Consider the following 14,483-nt stretch of genomic DNA (forward strand, 5'->3'; position numbering starts at 1 on the left):
CTAAGGTGCATTTCATTGGCTTACACTTCCGCATTCAGAGCTGGCAATACTTCCCACACGCTGCAGGGCAATCCTGTTTTCTCCGAGGGCGTTCTTGCTCATCCCTAGTAGTCATAACTCACAATTGTTGTCTCTGTGACCTCAGTGCCTTTGCAGAAGTCAGGAACAATAATTTCCTTGCTGGGTCAGTAAAAATGAATGGAGAGCTTCGTCACTATCCTAGGATTCAATCAGCCTACTAGCAAGACATAAAGTCCTACTGTGGTCAAGAGTGGTCAACATTTCAGCTGCAAATTAAAAAAGAAAAATCCCTCAAGTATTTTTTAACATAGCCAATAGGAATGGTCGGAAATGCCAGTTTCCGATTCTGTGGGAAATCCGCATTCCGCCATTGCCAATTACCGATTCCGCTTTCCGCTACCAATTTCCGCATTCCAATGCGGAATTTCCGCCCGACTTTAACATCGATTTTCTCAAAAACTATAAGGTCTTTTTGAAAACTTTTTTTGCATCTTGTTCACAAGATTCAGTTTAATAAACACTGAAAATTTGGTGTTTCTAGGACTTACGAGGGCTTTGCTATTAACCGCTAAAGTCGGCGGATTTTTACTGTAATGTAAAATGCAGAAAATAGGCAGATGCAGATTTTCTGCATTTTACATTACAGTAAAAATCAGCCGACTTTAGAGGTTAATTGCAAAGCCCCCGTAAGTCCTAAAACCACCAAATTTGCAGGGTTTATTAAACTGAATCTTGTAAACAAGATGCAAAAAAAGTTTTCAAAAAAACCTTATAGTTTTTGAGAAAATCGATGTTAAATTCGGCAGAAATTTCCGTGATTTCCGGCGGAAATTTCTGCGATTTCCGGCGGAAATCCGCCTACCACACTTGCATTACCGATTTCCGCATTCCGATGCGGAAATGCAATTTCCAATCGGAATTTCGGAAATTGCAAATTCCGAGGAATCCGAATGAGCATCCCTAATAGCCAATTCTTGATTAGTATTGAAGAAAGAAAGGGATTTTTTTGTATAATGCTCAGAGGGGGGCTAGTTAGTTAGTTCACTTTAGCACAAAATTGTATAAAATATTTCATCCAAGTGTTTCTTTTAGGAAACTTACTGGAAACCATGGCAACAGTATATGGCTTGGTTTTAAAGATATTCTGAATATTTCTCTCTCTGTCCCATTGGTTCCTGGATATGCGCAATGCAGGAAGTGAAATATATTTTTCCCTTTGCACGCCTACAGCTTTCCTTGTTAATTGCACTGACACTTTCAATCCACGGGGTGTAGGGATCCGATTCCTCACATCCATGTGTACACATAATTTGGGAGTAATTACTCTGAACTCAGTGAGAGAGCATAGTAAACACCATAGAAATCATGGGTGTGTTCCTGTCATGCTGTTTTCTTAATGTATTTGGCTTGTAACAGGACGGTGTTTGCATTTCTCAGTAGACAAGTGGCAGTGTTTTTTTCAGTTTGTTGCCTTTCTGGTTTAAAGTGTACTCGACCCGAAGCTTGGGTACAAAATCACATACTTACCTAAAGAGAGGGAACCCTCTGGATCCTATAGAGGCTTCCCACAGCATCCTCCGGACCCCCTTTGGACCATCCAAAGCTTACCAACAAGGGCTTGTTGGTAATCTGATTTGGGGCACGCTCCTCTTCAAGCGTGAGCATAGCCATACTGCATCGGGTACGCCTGAGCAGTAAGCCACAGCTGCTCGTAGATAAGCAGCTCTGTGCCACTAAGCAAGCGTGGCCTTGCTCATGCAGCTACAACACAGCCGTGCTCATCAGAAGAGGAGGGTGGGCCATATCAGCTGGAGGATCCCGGTAGGTATGTGTTTCAGAAGCCGAGCTTCAACTTGGGCTCTCTTTAAATGTAAATTTTGCCCTGCTAGACCTACAGGAACCTGTTGTCCCTACAATCACTTTCTAGCTGCCTCAGCTACTTCTCAGTGGCACCGTGCATTCCCATTGGTCATTCTGTCCTTCAGTAGTTTTATGGTACTCATCAGTAGTTTTATGAACCCAATAATAATTGCCTTATTTGTATGTATACTGGCACATTGTGTGTGTACAACAGAAAACAACTATCCTACAGCAAGAAGAGCTCATTAGACGATATAAAAATTAGAAATTAAAAATAATTTCTCCCTCGCCTCCCAGCTCCAAAAAAACAATGCCTAAAAAATGTTCTTGAGTTTATCAGGACAGGTGTCAGGAGAGATGAAGTAAATGTGGGGCAGCTGTCCAAATCAATCAATCAATCAATCAATCAATCAATCAATCAATCAGAATCCTTGGTTTGTTTAACAGCTGAAATCTGATTGGTTACTCTGAGCAACTGCTCCACTTTAGTTTCAGTTTTCTGTGCACTTGCCTTGATAAATTAGCCTCATGCCACGTTATTGGTGGATTTTTTTTGTTAAGCTTCTGAAAAAAGGCAAATGTAATAACTTTCAATATTCATCAAGACAAGTTTCTTACTGATATAAAAAAAGGTTCCCCATTCATAAAAATACAAATGACAACACAAAAAAACCCAAAACAAAACAAAAAAAAGGATGTACAAAAATGCAATGGTTTTCCTGGTTAGCACAGAGTTGGCAGGGCCACGATGGCAAAATGTTACATTGTTTTACGTAGTACAGAGACAGATATTGTGGCACCGGTTGGTGATAGACCTCCGATAATTCCCCCGTTGTTTCAACCAGCCCCGATGTTTAAAGACGTAAAAAAAAGAATTGGAGGAATGTGATTCTGGTCAGTTATCTGAGAAGCCTGTTGCTGCCTACATCTTGGTTTCACTGTCTATGGGTTTGTCTGTTTCGTTCTCTTGGGAGACCAACTGGTAGGGTTTCTTCATCTCATTTTCCTCAATCACAGAGTTGCCCATCTCAGCATCACCTTTTTTCAGCTCATGTCTGGACAAGTGTTCCACTATGCCAGCACCGAGGGAGTCACCAAGCACGTTAGTGGTGGTACGGAGGCGATCCCTAGAGAAATACAAACAGGCCAATGTTAACATTTCAGTTCTGAATTCATACAATATGGGCTTGCTTGGAGAAGTGATGACCTCCAGTTCAGTTTTGGTTTAAGAAGACAATAGTGTGCTTTTCAAAGATTTCAGTAGATTGCTGATAGTTTCTTTAGCTCCCAGGACATAATCCTCATGGCTTTCTATCACTTGATTAGGTAGCATGTATTGCATTGCCTATGCATAGGCTTGGAAAGATTGGGTGAGTGCTACCATACAGTGGAGGAAATAATTATTTGACCCCTCACTGATTTTGTAAGTTTGTCCAAAGACAAAGAAATGAAAAGTCTCAGAACAGTATCATTTCAATGGTAGGTTTATTTTAACAGTGGCAGATAGCACATCAAAAGGAAAATCGAAAAAATAACCTTAAATAAAAGATAGCAACTGATTTGCATTTCATTGAGTGAAATAAGTTTTTGAACCCTCTAACAATAAAAGACTTAATACTTAGTGGAAAAACCCTTGTTTGCAAGCACAGAGGTCAAACGTTTCTTGTAATTGATGACCAAGTTTGCACACATTTTAGGAGGAATGTTGGTCCACTCCTCTTTGCAGATCATCTCTAAATCCCTAAGGTTTCGAGGCTGTCTCTGTGCAACTCTGAGCTTGAGCTCCCTCCATAGGTTTTCTATTGGATTAAGGTCCGGAGACTGACTAGGCCACTCCATGACCTTAATGTGCTTCTTCTTGAGCCACTCCTTTGTTGCCTTTGCTGTATGTTTTGGGTCATTGTCGTGCTGGAACACCCATCCACGACCCATTTTCAGTTTCCTGGCAGAGGGAAGGAGGTTGTCGTTCAGGATTTCACGATACATGGCTCCGTCCATTTTCCCGTTAATGCGATTAAGTTGTCCTGTGCCCTTAGCAGAAAAACACCCCCAAAGCAAAATGTTTCCACCCCCATGCTTGACGGTGGGGACGGTGTTTTGGGGGTCATAGGCAGCATTTTTCTTCCTCCAAACACAGCGAGTTGAGTTAATGCCAAAGAGCTCTATTTTGGTCTCATCAGACCACAGCACCTTCTCCCAGTCACTCACAGAATCATTCAGGTGTTCATTGGCAAACTTCAGACGGGCCTGCACATGTGCCTTCTTGAGCAGGGGGACCTTGCGAGCCCTGCAGGATTTTAATCCATTGCGGTGTAATGTGTTTCCAATGGTTTTCTTGGTGACTGTTGTCCCTGCTAATTTGAGGTCATTCACTAACTCCTCCCGTGTAGTTCTAGGATGCTTTTTCACCTTTCTCAGAACCATTGACACCCCACGAGGTGAGATCTTGCGTAGAGCCCCAGAGCGAGGTCGATTGATGGTCATTTTGTGCTCCTTCCATTTTTGAACAATTGCACCAACAGTTGTCACCTTCTCTCCCAGCTTCTTGCTAATGGTTTTGTAGCCCATTCCAGCCTTGTGCAGGTCTACAATTTTGTCTCTGACATCCTTGGACAGCTTTTTGGTCTTTCCCATGTTGGAGAGTTTGGAGTCTGCTTGATTGATTGATTCTGTGGACAGGTGTCTTTTATACAGGTGATTAGTTAAGACAGGTGTCCTTAATGAGGGTGACTAATTGAGTAGAAGTGTCTAACCACTCTGTGGGAGCCAGAACTCTTAATGGTTGGTAGGGGTTCAAAAACTTATTTCACTCAATGAAATGCAAATCAGTTGCTATCTTTTATTTAAGGTTATTTTTTCGATTTTCCTTTTGATGTGCTATCTGCCACTGTTAAAATAAACCTACCATTGAAATGATGCTGTTCTGAGACTTTTCATTTCTTTGTCATTGGACAAACTTACAAAATCAGTGAGGGGTCAAATAATTATTTCCTCCACTGTATATTCTGATGACCACTTTTATGTTATATTTTACTTTTAATTTTTTCTAGATGTCCTTGCTATAGTCGGAGCCCAAATCATGATAACAACAGCTACTGGTAATTCAGCTGCCAGCAATAGCTGGAAGGCGAATTACGTCTTTCCCCAGTGTCAATGGGGAGGAGTAATGGTTATTAACGCTAACAGGACTTTTGCAGGAGCTGGGTGAACCGTTTTACCATGCCCCCAAATCTCCCAGTTCCTTAAAGAAAATCTGTAACGAAAAAAGTTCCCCTGGGGGGTACTGCCCTTAAGTGGGGGAAGCCTCCACATCCTATCGAGGCTCCCCCCGTCCTCCTGTGTCCCACGGCGGCAGCGATAATGTAAATATTTACCTTCCCAGCTCCAGCGCAGCCACAGTATCGGCTCTCCCCTCGGAGATAGGGGGAAATAGCCGATCTCTGTCGGTCCGCTCTACTGCGCAGGTGCAAGTCTCCTTGCTCCTGCGTAGTAGAGCGGACCCGACAGAGATCGGCTATTTCTGCCTATTTCCAAGCGGAGAGCTGAAACAGTGCCCCCGCTGGAGCCAGAAAAGGTAAATATTGCACAGCCTGACAAATTGTTGGCTATGCGTTCCGTGGGCTGCAGCGAGACCGCCGTGGGACACAGGAGGACGGGGATGCCTCAATAGGGTCCAGAGTCTTCCCTCTACCGAGGTGAGTACCCCCAGGGGAACTTCTTTTGCTAAATAGTCTCTTTAACTACATGAATTCCAGATAAGGGGCAAAATTACTGTGTGCAGGCAGCAGGTAGTGTGCATTACCCTATTAACGTGAAATTGTACCAAAGTGGCAAGCACCATCTAACAGAAAAAATGCACAATGAATAAAGTGCCCATTGCACTAATATGCAATAATTGGTGTAACGCAGAGTGACCAGCAAAGTAAAAAAGAAAGAGATGTACAAAACTGGAATAAATTAAGTGAACAAGGAGTGGAGGACATGGAAAAATATATATATACCATGTGAAGACCGTGACACACAGCAACACAGTATGCCAACAGGAAGACTATATAAACAATAACACTATGCCCGCAAGAAACCGCTTCCTGCGGCGAATCGTGACGGCGTGTGTGGGGTGGCGCGGTGTCGTCTGTCTCTGTCTCCACCTCCTGGTAAGCTTATGCTTGTACACACTCTCTTGTGTTTCATTCTTTCCTTTTGGTGTGGCTGGACAGTGTAATGGATAAGGGCTCTGTCTCTGACACAGGAGACCTGGGTTCTAATCTTGGCTCTGCCTGATCAGTAAGCCAGCACCTATTCAGTAGGAGACCTTGGGCATGTCTCCCTAACACCTGCCTATAGAGCGCGTCCTAGTGGCTGCAGCACTGGCGCTTTGAGTCCCCCAGGAGAAAAGCGAGATATAAATGTTCTGTGTTTGTTCTGGTGGCTATCACTTTGCTGTTTTTTTCTTCCCTCCCTTTCCCTCATGAGCGGTCGTTTATTTACTCTTCTTGGTGGCAAATTGTGTTGGCGTGTCTCATGGTCTTCACATAGTATATATATATATGTTGCTTCGTTCATCAGGTCCAAGGTTAGATAAATCATGAGTTAAACCAGAGGTTGTTTTACATGCATGCAGATGCATTTTACCTGTGCTTTGTGCTGAGGATAATGGGTTTGATGCACTAGAAAGTGCACAGAAGTGAGAACGAGTCCAAATTGCTGAGTAAAAACTGGATATTTGGTTTTGGAACCATAATTATTTTTTATTTATTTATTTATTTATTTTTAACCCTAATGTGTCTGAAATAAAAGGTACAATTTTACAGTCTTACTACAGAATGCCCTGTTTTCTATGATAAAAAATTCATTTGAATGATTGCTTTAACAAATGAAGAAGTTATTGAAGGAACATTCCAGCAAAAAAAGTATACAGTTAACAACATTTACCAAAAGTATACAGTTAAAATCTTACAGAAGTGACAGGTTTTGAACGAGTCCATCTCCTCGTGGGGGATTCTCAGGTTTTTCTTTATTTTCATCAGCATTTTCTGAACAGCAGTTGCAAAGTCTAACTGATAAAATAGTGTGCAAGTGAGTAGGGAGGCTGGCTGGTATCTCAATATTAAACAGGAAATGCTTTTGAGAACAAAGAAAACCCTGAGAATCCTCGATGAGAAGATGGACTAGTCCAAAACCTGTCAGTTCTGTCAGATTTTAACTGCTTACTTTTTTGCTGGAGGGAATCTATAAAGGTTAAAGTGATGCAGCACTCTAACCAATGAGCTAGAAAGGAATAGTGAAGTTGTCAGCAACTGGTTCCCCCCCCCCCCCTCTCCCCCGAAGATTTTATATAAAAGTGTAGCAAGTCTACTGGAGCAAAGGAATAATTTTAAGTGCAACTCTGATTTAGGTTACAGGCTCAGATACTCACAAGAACCAGTCAACAGCAATGATAAGTGTGATATCCTCTGTGGGCAGTCCTACTGATGTCAACACAATCACCATGGTGACCAGACCAGCTTGCGGAATTCCTGCAGCTCCAATACTGGCCGCTGTAGCTGTAATACTGGAAAAAAAACAATATTAAGCGTAAGATTGATTTGTCTAACATGAAGTTATGTCAGGTTTCAATATAAAAAGCAGTACGAGGCTAACATTGGATTTATTCATGCTTAAAGAGAACCAGAGATGTTGGGGGAAAAGATTTTATACATACCTGGGACTTCCTCCAGCCCCATAAGCCTGGATCGCTCCCACGCCGCCGTCCTCCGCTGCCTCTATCTGCCGGTGCCGGGTCCCGTAGTTTCGGCCAGTCGGGCCAGTCGACGTAAGCACGCGGCCAATTTACCGCATCACAGGAGCTCCCTTCGTATCTTTACGCGTGCGGCTCCTTACTACGCAGGCGCATGCGTAAGGATATGGAGGGAGTTCGTGATGCGGAAAATTGCTCGCGTCCGCTGGAAGTGACGGGACCCGGTAGCGGCGATAAAGGAAGCGGAGGATGGCGGCGTGGGAGCGATCCAGGCTTATGGGGCTGGAGGAAGCCCCAGGTATGTATAAAAGCTTTTCCTATTTTTTTATTTTCCTTCCTCTCTGGTTCCCTTTAAAGGGAAACAGAGATGACTGCAATAATAATAAAAAAAATATATACATACCTGGGGCTTCCTCCAGCCCCACACACCTCATCTCTGGTTCACTTTAAATACAGGTTTATTAAGATGAAGCGAAAAAAATTATGATATAATGAATTGGTTGTGTAGTACGGATAATTACTAGAACATTATTAGCAAAGAAATGAGTCTCTTATTTTTATTTTCAGTTATACGTTTTTTTTTATAACATTGCATCATTCTCTAATATCTGCAGTTTACACAACACTCAGCATTCTAAATGATTTTACAGAGCAGGCTAGTGAACTTTTGAACTGTCCTCTGCAGAAAAAAACCAATACAGTGCCAGACACTTGAGATAACAAGCTTCAGAAGACAGAGCTCTCTGGGACTTTGATAGTCGTGAAGCTCAGTGGCTCTTTTGCATAGATAACAACTGGAGTTTCTTAACTTTTCCTGTACTGGAAACAATATTAGACGTATGTCTCTGGTCCTAATGTTTTATTTCTTAGCTGTACCACACACAAATGATTATATCACAATTTTTTTTTGCTTCAATGTCTCTTTAAAAGAAACCTGAGTTGCCCAGACACAGTACGTATGTGTGATCAAGAACAAAAAAAAAATTAGTAAAAAATATAAAAATAACTGGTTACATTAGTACAACTCTGACCTTCCTCTTCATAAACACTGCTCTGATCACATCACAGGCTCAGTGCAGCAGTTGGCCATGTATTAAAAGTGACCCAAAAGAAAACTTAGGAAATAAAACATTTGCATATGACAAAGTAGTTACCTTTAGTGAAAACTGCACGACAAAATAATTTTTATAGGCTTTCTGTTGGTGCTTATGGGGCTAGAGGAAGCCCCAGGAAAGTATCAAATCTTTCTATTTCTATTTAACATTATTTGGTTCTCTTTCAAGGTCAGAGAACTGCGTTTTGCGTTACCTGATTGTGATAATCTGTCCAAAGTTGAGGTCGTAATTGTTGACTTGCGCAATAAAGATGGCTGCCAGAGCTTCATAGAGAGCCGTGCCGTCCATATTGATTGTCGCTCCCACGGGGAGTACGAATCGCGTCACCCTCTTGTCCACTTTATTGTTCTCCTCCAAACACTTAAATGTGACTGGTAAAGTGGCCGAGCTGCAAACACAATGCAGACATTACACAATTGTAAAAATTAACATCACAGTATAAGGCAATGTTCAGACAGACATTGGAAACAAAAACAGATAATATGTTCACTGTGCTTGGCATTACATTTGTTCAGCATTTAATGTAATTTGGTAACATTAAATGTGCTTGATTCACTAAAATAACACGCCTTATCCAAGTTAACACGCCTTATCAGAGATAACACACCTTATCAGAGTATCATAGCGAACTCTACGAACTTATGCCTGCTAATTGGCAATGACAAGAGCTCCACTCGTCCTGCCCTGAGCCCCTGCGGGTTCGTAGCGCTCGCTATGCTACTCCGATAAGACGTGTTAACTTTGAGAAGGCATGTTATCTCTGATAAGGTATGCTATTTGTCTTAGTGAATCAAGCCTATTGTCTCTTCACCTACCCTGCTCATGTTTTTTTACTTCCAAAAGTGTGTGTTTTTTCGTAGCTCTGGAACATTTAGGCCTCTTGCACACTGCAAGCGATTCCGATTCAGATTCCGCTTTTTAATCGGATTTTAAATCCGATTCCGATTTGCAGTTTGCTCCCTGCACACTGCAAATCGGAATCTGAATCGGATGTAAAAACTGATTAAAAAGCGGAATCGGAATCGGAAATGCATGCAGTGTGCAAGAGGCCTTAAAGTGTAGTTTCCACATTTGTTCACAACTTTGCTATAAATGTGTATTATTGTTGGATAAACTTTTTTTTTTTTAATTAAATGTTGTTATAAGTCACCTTTTTTATTTCAATTTGCAGCCAGATAATAAAATTATTTTTTTCCAGTCCTAGATCTGTACTTGTTTTGCACTAGTTTTCAATACAGACAGCCTAGGTACTTTCCAGTTCATGTGTATGAATAAGGAGAGGAGCAGAGCACGAACAATTGTTGCTTCTTTTCTACGCCTGCTTAAACTGATTTACTGTTAGCTGCTCCAACACTCCCAGTCTTGACAGAGCCTATTATGATAATTTTGGAGTAGCTGAGTATTGAAATGATTTATGTCAGACTAGGCGACCTAAACACGTTTAAAAACGGACTCTAGGTATGTCACCACCGCAGCTTTACAGCATGCATACGCGTGCACACGCCCGCCCAGCCGGCCGGCCCGCCCCCTGGCCCGACCTGCGTCCTGTCCCAACGGCTGTCAGTGTGGGACATGCACAGTAGCGCAAAAGCACTCACCTCGGGGACATGGGACGCAGGGACACTTGTATATTATTATATAGGATTAACAGCTTTCTAGTACTATGTGCCATTGATTCTAAAAAAAATAGGTACAAATTAACCAGAGATTATTTATTTTTCAACAAAAGAGGAATGTCAGGATGAGTTAAGGCTTAAGAGGAAATCAAATTCTGTTCACATTAATCATGATATCTCAACCTCAAAATTATACTTAATACAATACAGCCAACATGTTGCAAGCATAATAACTTGCACGTACAGATACTGATCTGAGTGTTACTGCAGTAGAATCTCTTTATAGTAAACTCTGATATAATAAACCTCTGGCTATAGTAAACTCTGTCCCCAGTTCCCAGCAAATGCGTCTGTATAAATATACAATGCATGACAAATTACGATATAGTAAACTTCTAATAAAAAAAACTTCTAATATAGTAAACTACTTGGCCAGGTCCCTTGAAGTTTACTATAAAATGATTCCACTGTATTTGCTCTAATGATCCAAGTTAGCTTTACCATTAGCATTCACAAACACATATTAAAGAGAACTGTAGTGAATTTAATGTAATTAATAAAATGATATACATATTTTTTTACAATACTCATTTATAATTTAGTCAGTGTTTGCCCATTGTAAATGCTTTCTACTCCGATTTACATTCTGAAATTTATTACAGGCCGACATCTTTAGACCTGCCAGGTGAGCTCTGCAGAATGTTTTTTTTGTACTGATAGTTTCCAAAGCCAATACAAAATATTCCTGGTCTTCCAGATTGCTTGTGGGGTCCACATACTGCAGCTAATCAGCTTAGGCTAAACATCACTAGAGGGCCGGACTACATTCACTATTCAATATGCAGCATTATATTGAATATACAGCCATACATAGATATAGGAAGTGTTTCTGATGCTGAAACTGGGAAAATTACCATAAAAGTGGGTGTCCTGAACAATTTACCGCATTATGCTATATGTCACTACAGTGCCTCTTTAAAGAGACTCTGAAATCTAATTTTTTCCTGTTTTTTTAATTTAATCCTGTTTGGCATTAGAGCCTAAGTGGATTCGCTGCAATCCCGCGGCAGAACAAGTGTTTTATACTACAGAAAAAAGCCCAGCAAAGCTCCTGGGCTTAGCAGATCCTATTTCCTGGTAGAGGCAGAGCTTTACGCTGTAACTCTGCCTCTACTCGCGTCAATCTCCACGGATCTCTTCCTCCTCCCGCCCCTCTCACTCTTTTTTCACTGAGAGAGCTGGGAAAAGGCGAGATCGGCAGAGATTGATTGCGGAGAGGCAGAGCTACAGCAGAGCTACAGCACAAAGCTCTGCCTCCCCAGAATCTGCGACCTGCAAAGTTGTGGAACATTGCAGGTCTATTTCTCTAATATAAAACACTTGTTCTGCTGCGGGATTGCGGCGAATCCACTTACAATATAATGCTGAACAGGATTAAATAAAAAAACAAGAAAAAATGAGACTTCAGAGTCTCTTTAACCATTTAAGCCTTTTGGATGTAGCTGCTACGTCCAAAAGGCTGCTGCCGCACTGCTGCATGTTCCCGCGGATGATCATGCGTGCATCCGTGATGCCGCCCGTTAGCCCGGAGATCAATGCATGGGAACACAGTTACCATTCAGTGACCGAAGTCCCTGTTAGAAAGACCGACAGCTTCTTTGAGAAGCTGCATTTTTTCTAAGTGTTATATCCCCTCTGCACTTCCTGTAAGTGTACTTGACTTTTATCACTGTGGCCATCTTGTGGCCAAATAGTAAAGCTACATCTACATACTTTTTAAAATATACATACACTTACATTAAAATGAACAGTTTACCTCCCACACTGTCCCAAAAATACCCAAATAATTTTTTTAATAAAAAAAAAATTATTGAATGGGAGGTGAAAATTGCTCAGATGCATAAGGTGACAAACGACTGAAGGCTGAAGTGGTTAAAGAGAACCCGAGGTGGGGTTCTAAGAATGATATCCGCACACAGAGGCTGGGTCTGCCTATACAGCCCAGCCTCTGTTGCTATGTAGTGTCCCCCCAGGCCCCCCCTGCACTCAGCTATGCCCCCATAAATCACAGCCGCGCTGTCGACACACAGCGGGCTGTGTTTACCTATGTAGTGTCACTCTCGCCGCTTCCCCTGCCTCCTGCATAGCTCCAGTCCCTGCCTGCGTCCCTTACCTCCCCGCTGATTGGAGGGAAGGGACGCGGGCGGGGACCGGAGCTATGCAGGAGGCAGGGGGAGCGGCGAGAGTGACACTACATAGGTAAACACAGCCCGCTGCAACACGCTGCGTGTCGACAGTGCGGCTGTGATTTATGGGGGCATAGCAGAGCGCAGGAGGGGGCCTGGGTGGACAATACATAGCAACAGAGGCTGGGCTGTATAGGCAGACCCAGCCTCTGTGTGCGGATATCATTCTTAGAACCCCACCTCGGGTTCTCTTTAAGTGTAATTTTTTACGTCCTCCTAAAGATAGCCTGACAAACAGATGACTCACCTTGATGAGGTACCCAGAGCTGTGATGAGGGCTTGCAGAAGTCCTCCTATGAACATCCAGGGGTTCTTACGAGTTACAAGGAAGTAAAGTAAGGGTAGAACAAAGACAGCGTGTATAAGCAGTCCAATGATGACTGTGATTGTGTACATGCCAAGCTGTCCTCCGACTACCCCCATGTCTTCCATCTCTGCAATCTTCCCAGCGATTAGGAAGAGGATACCAATAGGAGCATACCTAAGGATCAAGGATTCCATTATTAACAATAACAAAGAAAGGCTTGTAAGCAACAGGCAATAATAATTCACATATAATAAGTTAGGCTTTGGCCGTAATTCTAATCAACTTGCTATATAATATTGTTCTCACAAAACTAGCCCTGATGCATGTTTTTCATTGTTTCCTTTAGAAGAAGAGCTTTTAAAGGACAACTGAAGAGAGAGGTATATGACAATACAATAATACCATACAATAACATTTGTTAAGCGCTTTTCTCCAATAGGACTCAAAGCGCATAGTTGTGCCTCAGATTAATACAGGGTTGCAGGCTGGGATGTGTTACAGAGGAGATAGTCAGATGTTCATGAATGCCAGACTGAAGAGGTAGGTTTTCAATTTAGACTTAAATGCTTCCAGGGATGGAGCTGTCCTGATTGGGTGTGGCAGGGAGTTCCAAAGTGTAGGGGCAGCATGACAAACGGCTCTGTCTCCAAAGGTTTTGAGGTGGACTCTTGGGGTGACCAAGGTGTTGTGTCCTTTTGATCTAAGATTGTGGGGAGTGTGATGCAGTTGCAACAAGTCCTTCAGGTATCCAGGGCCCAGATTGTGCAAGGATTTGAATGTCAGTAAGCCAATCTTAAACAGAATTCTCCATTTTATCGGTAGCCAGTGGAGTGAGCACAGGGTTGGTGTTATGTGACAATGGCGGGGTTGGCTCGTTAACAGCCTTGCTGCGGCATTCTGTACTAATTGCAGGCGGCGTAAGTCTTTCTTATGCAGGCCTGTGTAGAGGGCGTTGCAGTAGTCTAACCTTGATGTGACGAAGGCATGAACTAGGGTTGGAAGATCCTCTGAAGGAATTAGGTGTTTAATCTTTGCAATATTCCTTAGATGGAAGAAGGAATGTTTCACAACAGCTGAGATTTGATTCCTGAAGCTTAATTTCCCATCAATCAGTACTCCCAGGCTACGCACACAGTCTGACTTGTTCAGGTCTGAGCTCCCTATCGTTAGCAGTGTTGGTTGAGACTGGGGCTGCTTTGCTGCTGAGTCCTGGCCCTCGATAACAAGTACCTCAGTTTTGTCAGCATTAAGTTTTAGCCAATAATTATTTATCCACTCCTGAAGCTCAGCTAAGCATAAGTTTATTTGTGGAATAGGGTCTGTGACACCAGGCTTGAATGACAAATATAGCTGGGTGTTATGATATGTCAGGCCATGTTTTTGTATGATTTCTCCAAGTGGCAGCATGTATATGGTTAAAAAGTGAACAATTCCAGTTGCCTGGCTATCCTGCTGATTGTCTGCTTGTAATACTTTTAGCCATAGCCCCTGAACAAGCATGCAGAAGATCAGGGTGATCTGACATTATTGTCAGATCTGATCAGTTAGCTGCATGCTTGTTTCTGGTGTGATTCAGACACT

The 14,483-nt window shown here is 42.4% G+C and overlaps 1 protein-coding gene across 1 annotated transcript in view; it reads right to left on the reverse strand.

Moving 5' to 3' along the window:
* Nucleotides 1–798: 798 nt before the first annotated feature.
* SLC1A3 (solute carrier family 1 member 3) overlaps nt 799–14,483 on the reverse strand; it is a 127,527-nt gene continuing 113,842 nt past the window's right edge. Inside the window, exons 7-10 of the mRNA XM_068250780.1 lie at nt 12,843–13,076; nt 8,927–9,121; nt 7,298–7,432; nt 799–3,008 (exon numbers count right to left, since the gene is read on the reverse strand). Of these exons, the coding sequence (XP_068106881.1) occupies nt 2,804–3,008; nt 7,298–7,432; nt 8,927–9,121; nt 12,843–13,076 (769 nt within the window). The 3' untranslated portion in view covers nt 799–2,803. The remainder of the gene's footprint in view (nt 3,009–7,297; nt 7,433–8,926; nt 9,122–12,842; nt 13,077–14,483) is intronic.

Source organism: Hyperolius riggenbachi, chromosome 1 (assembly GCF_040937935.1).
Source record: "Hyperolius riggenbachi isolate aHypRig1 chromosome 1, aHypRig1.pri, whole genome shotgun sequence".
Lineage (NCBI taxonomy): Eukaryota > Metazoa > Chordata > Amphibia > Anura > Hyperoliidae > Hyperolius > Hyperolius riggenbachi.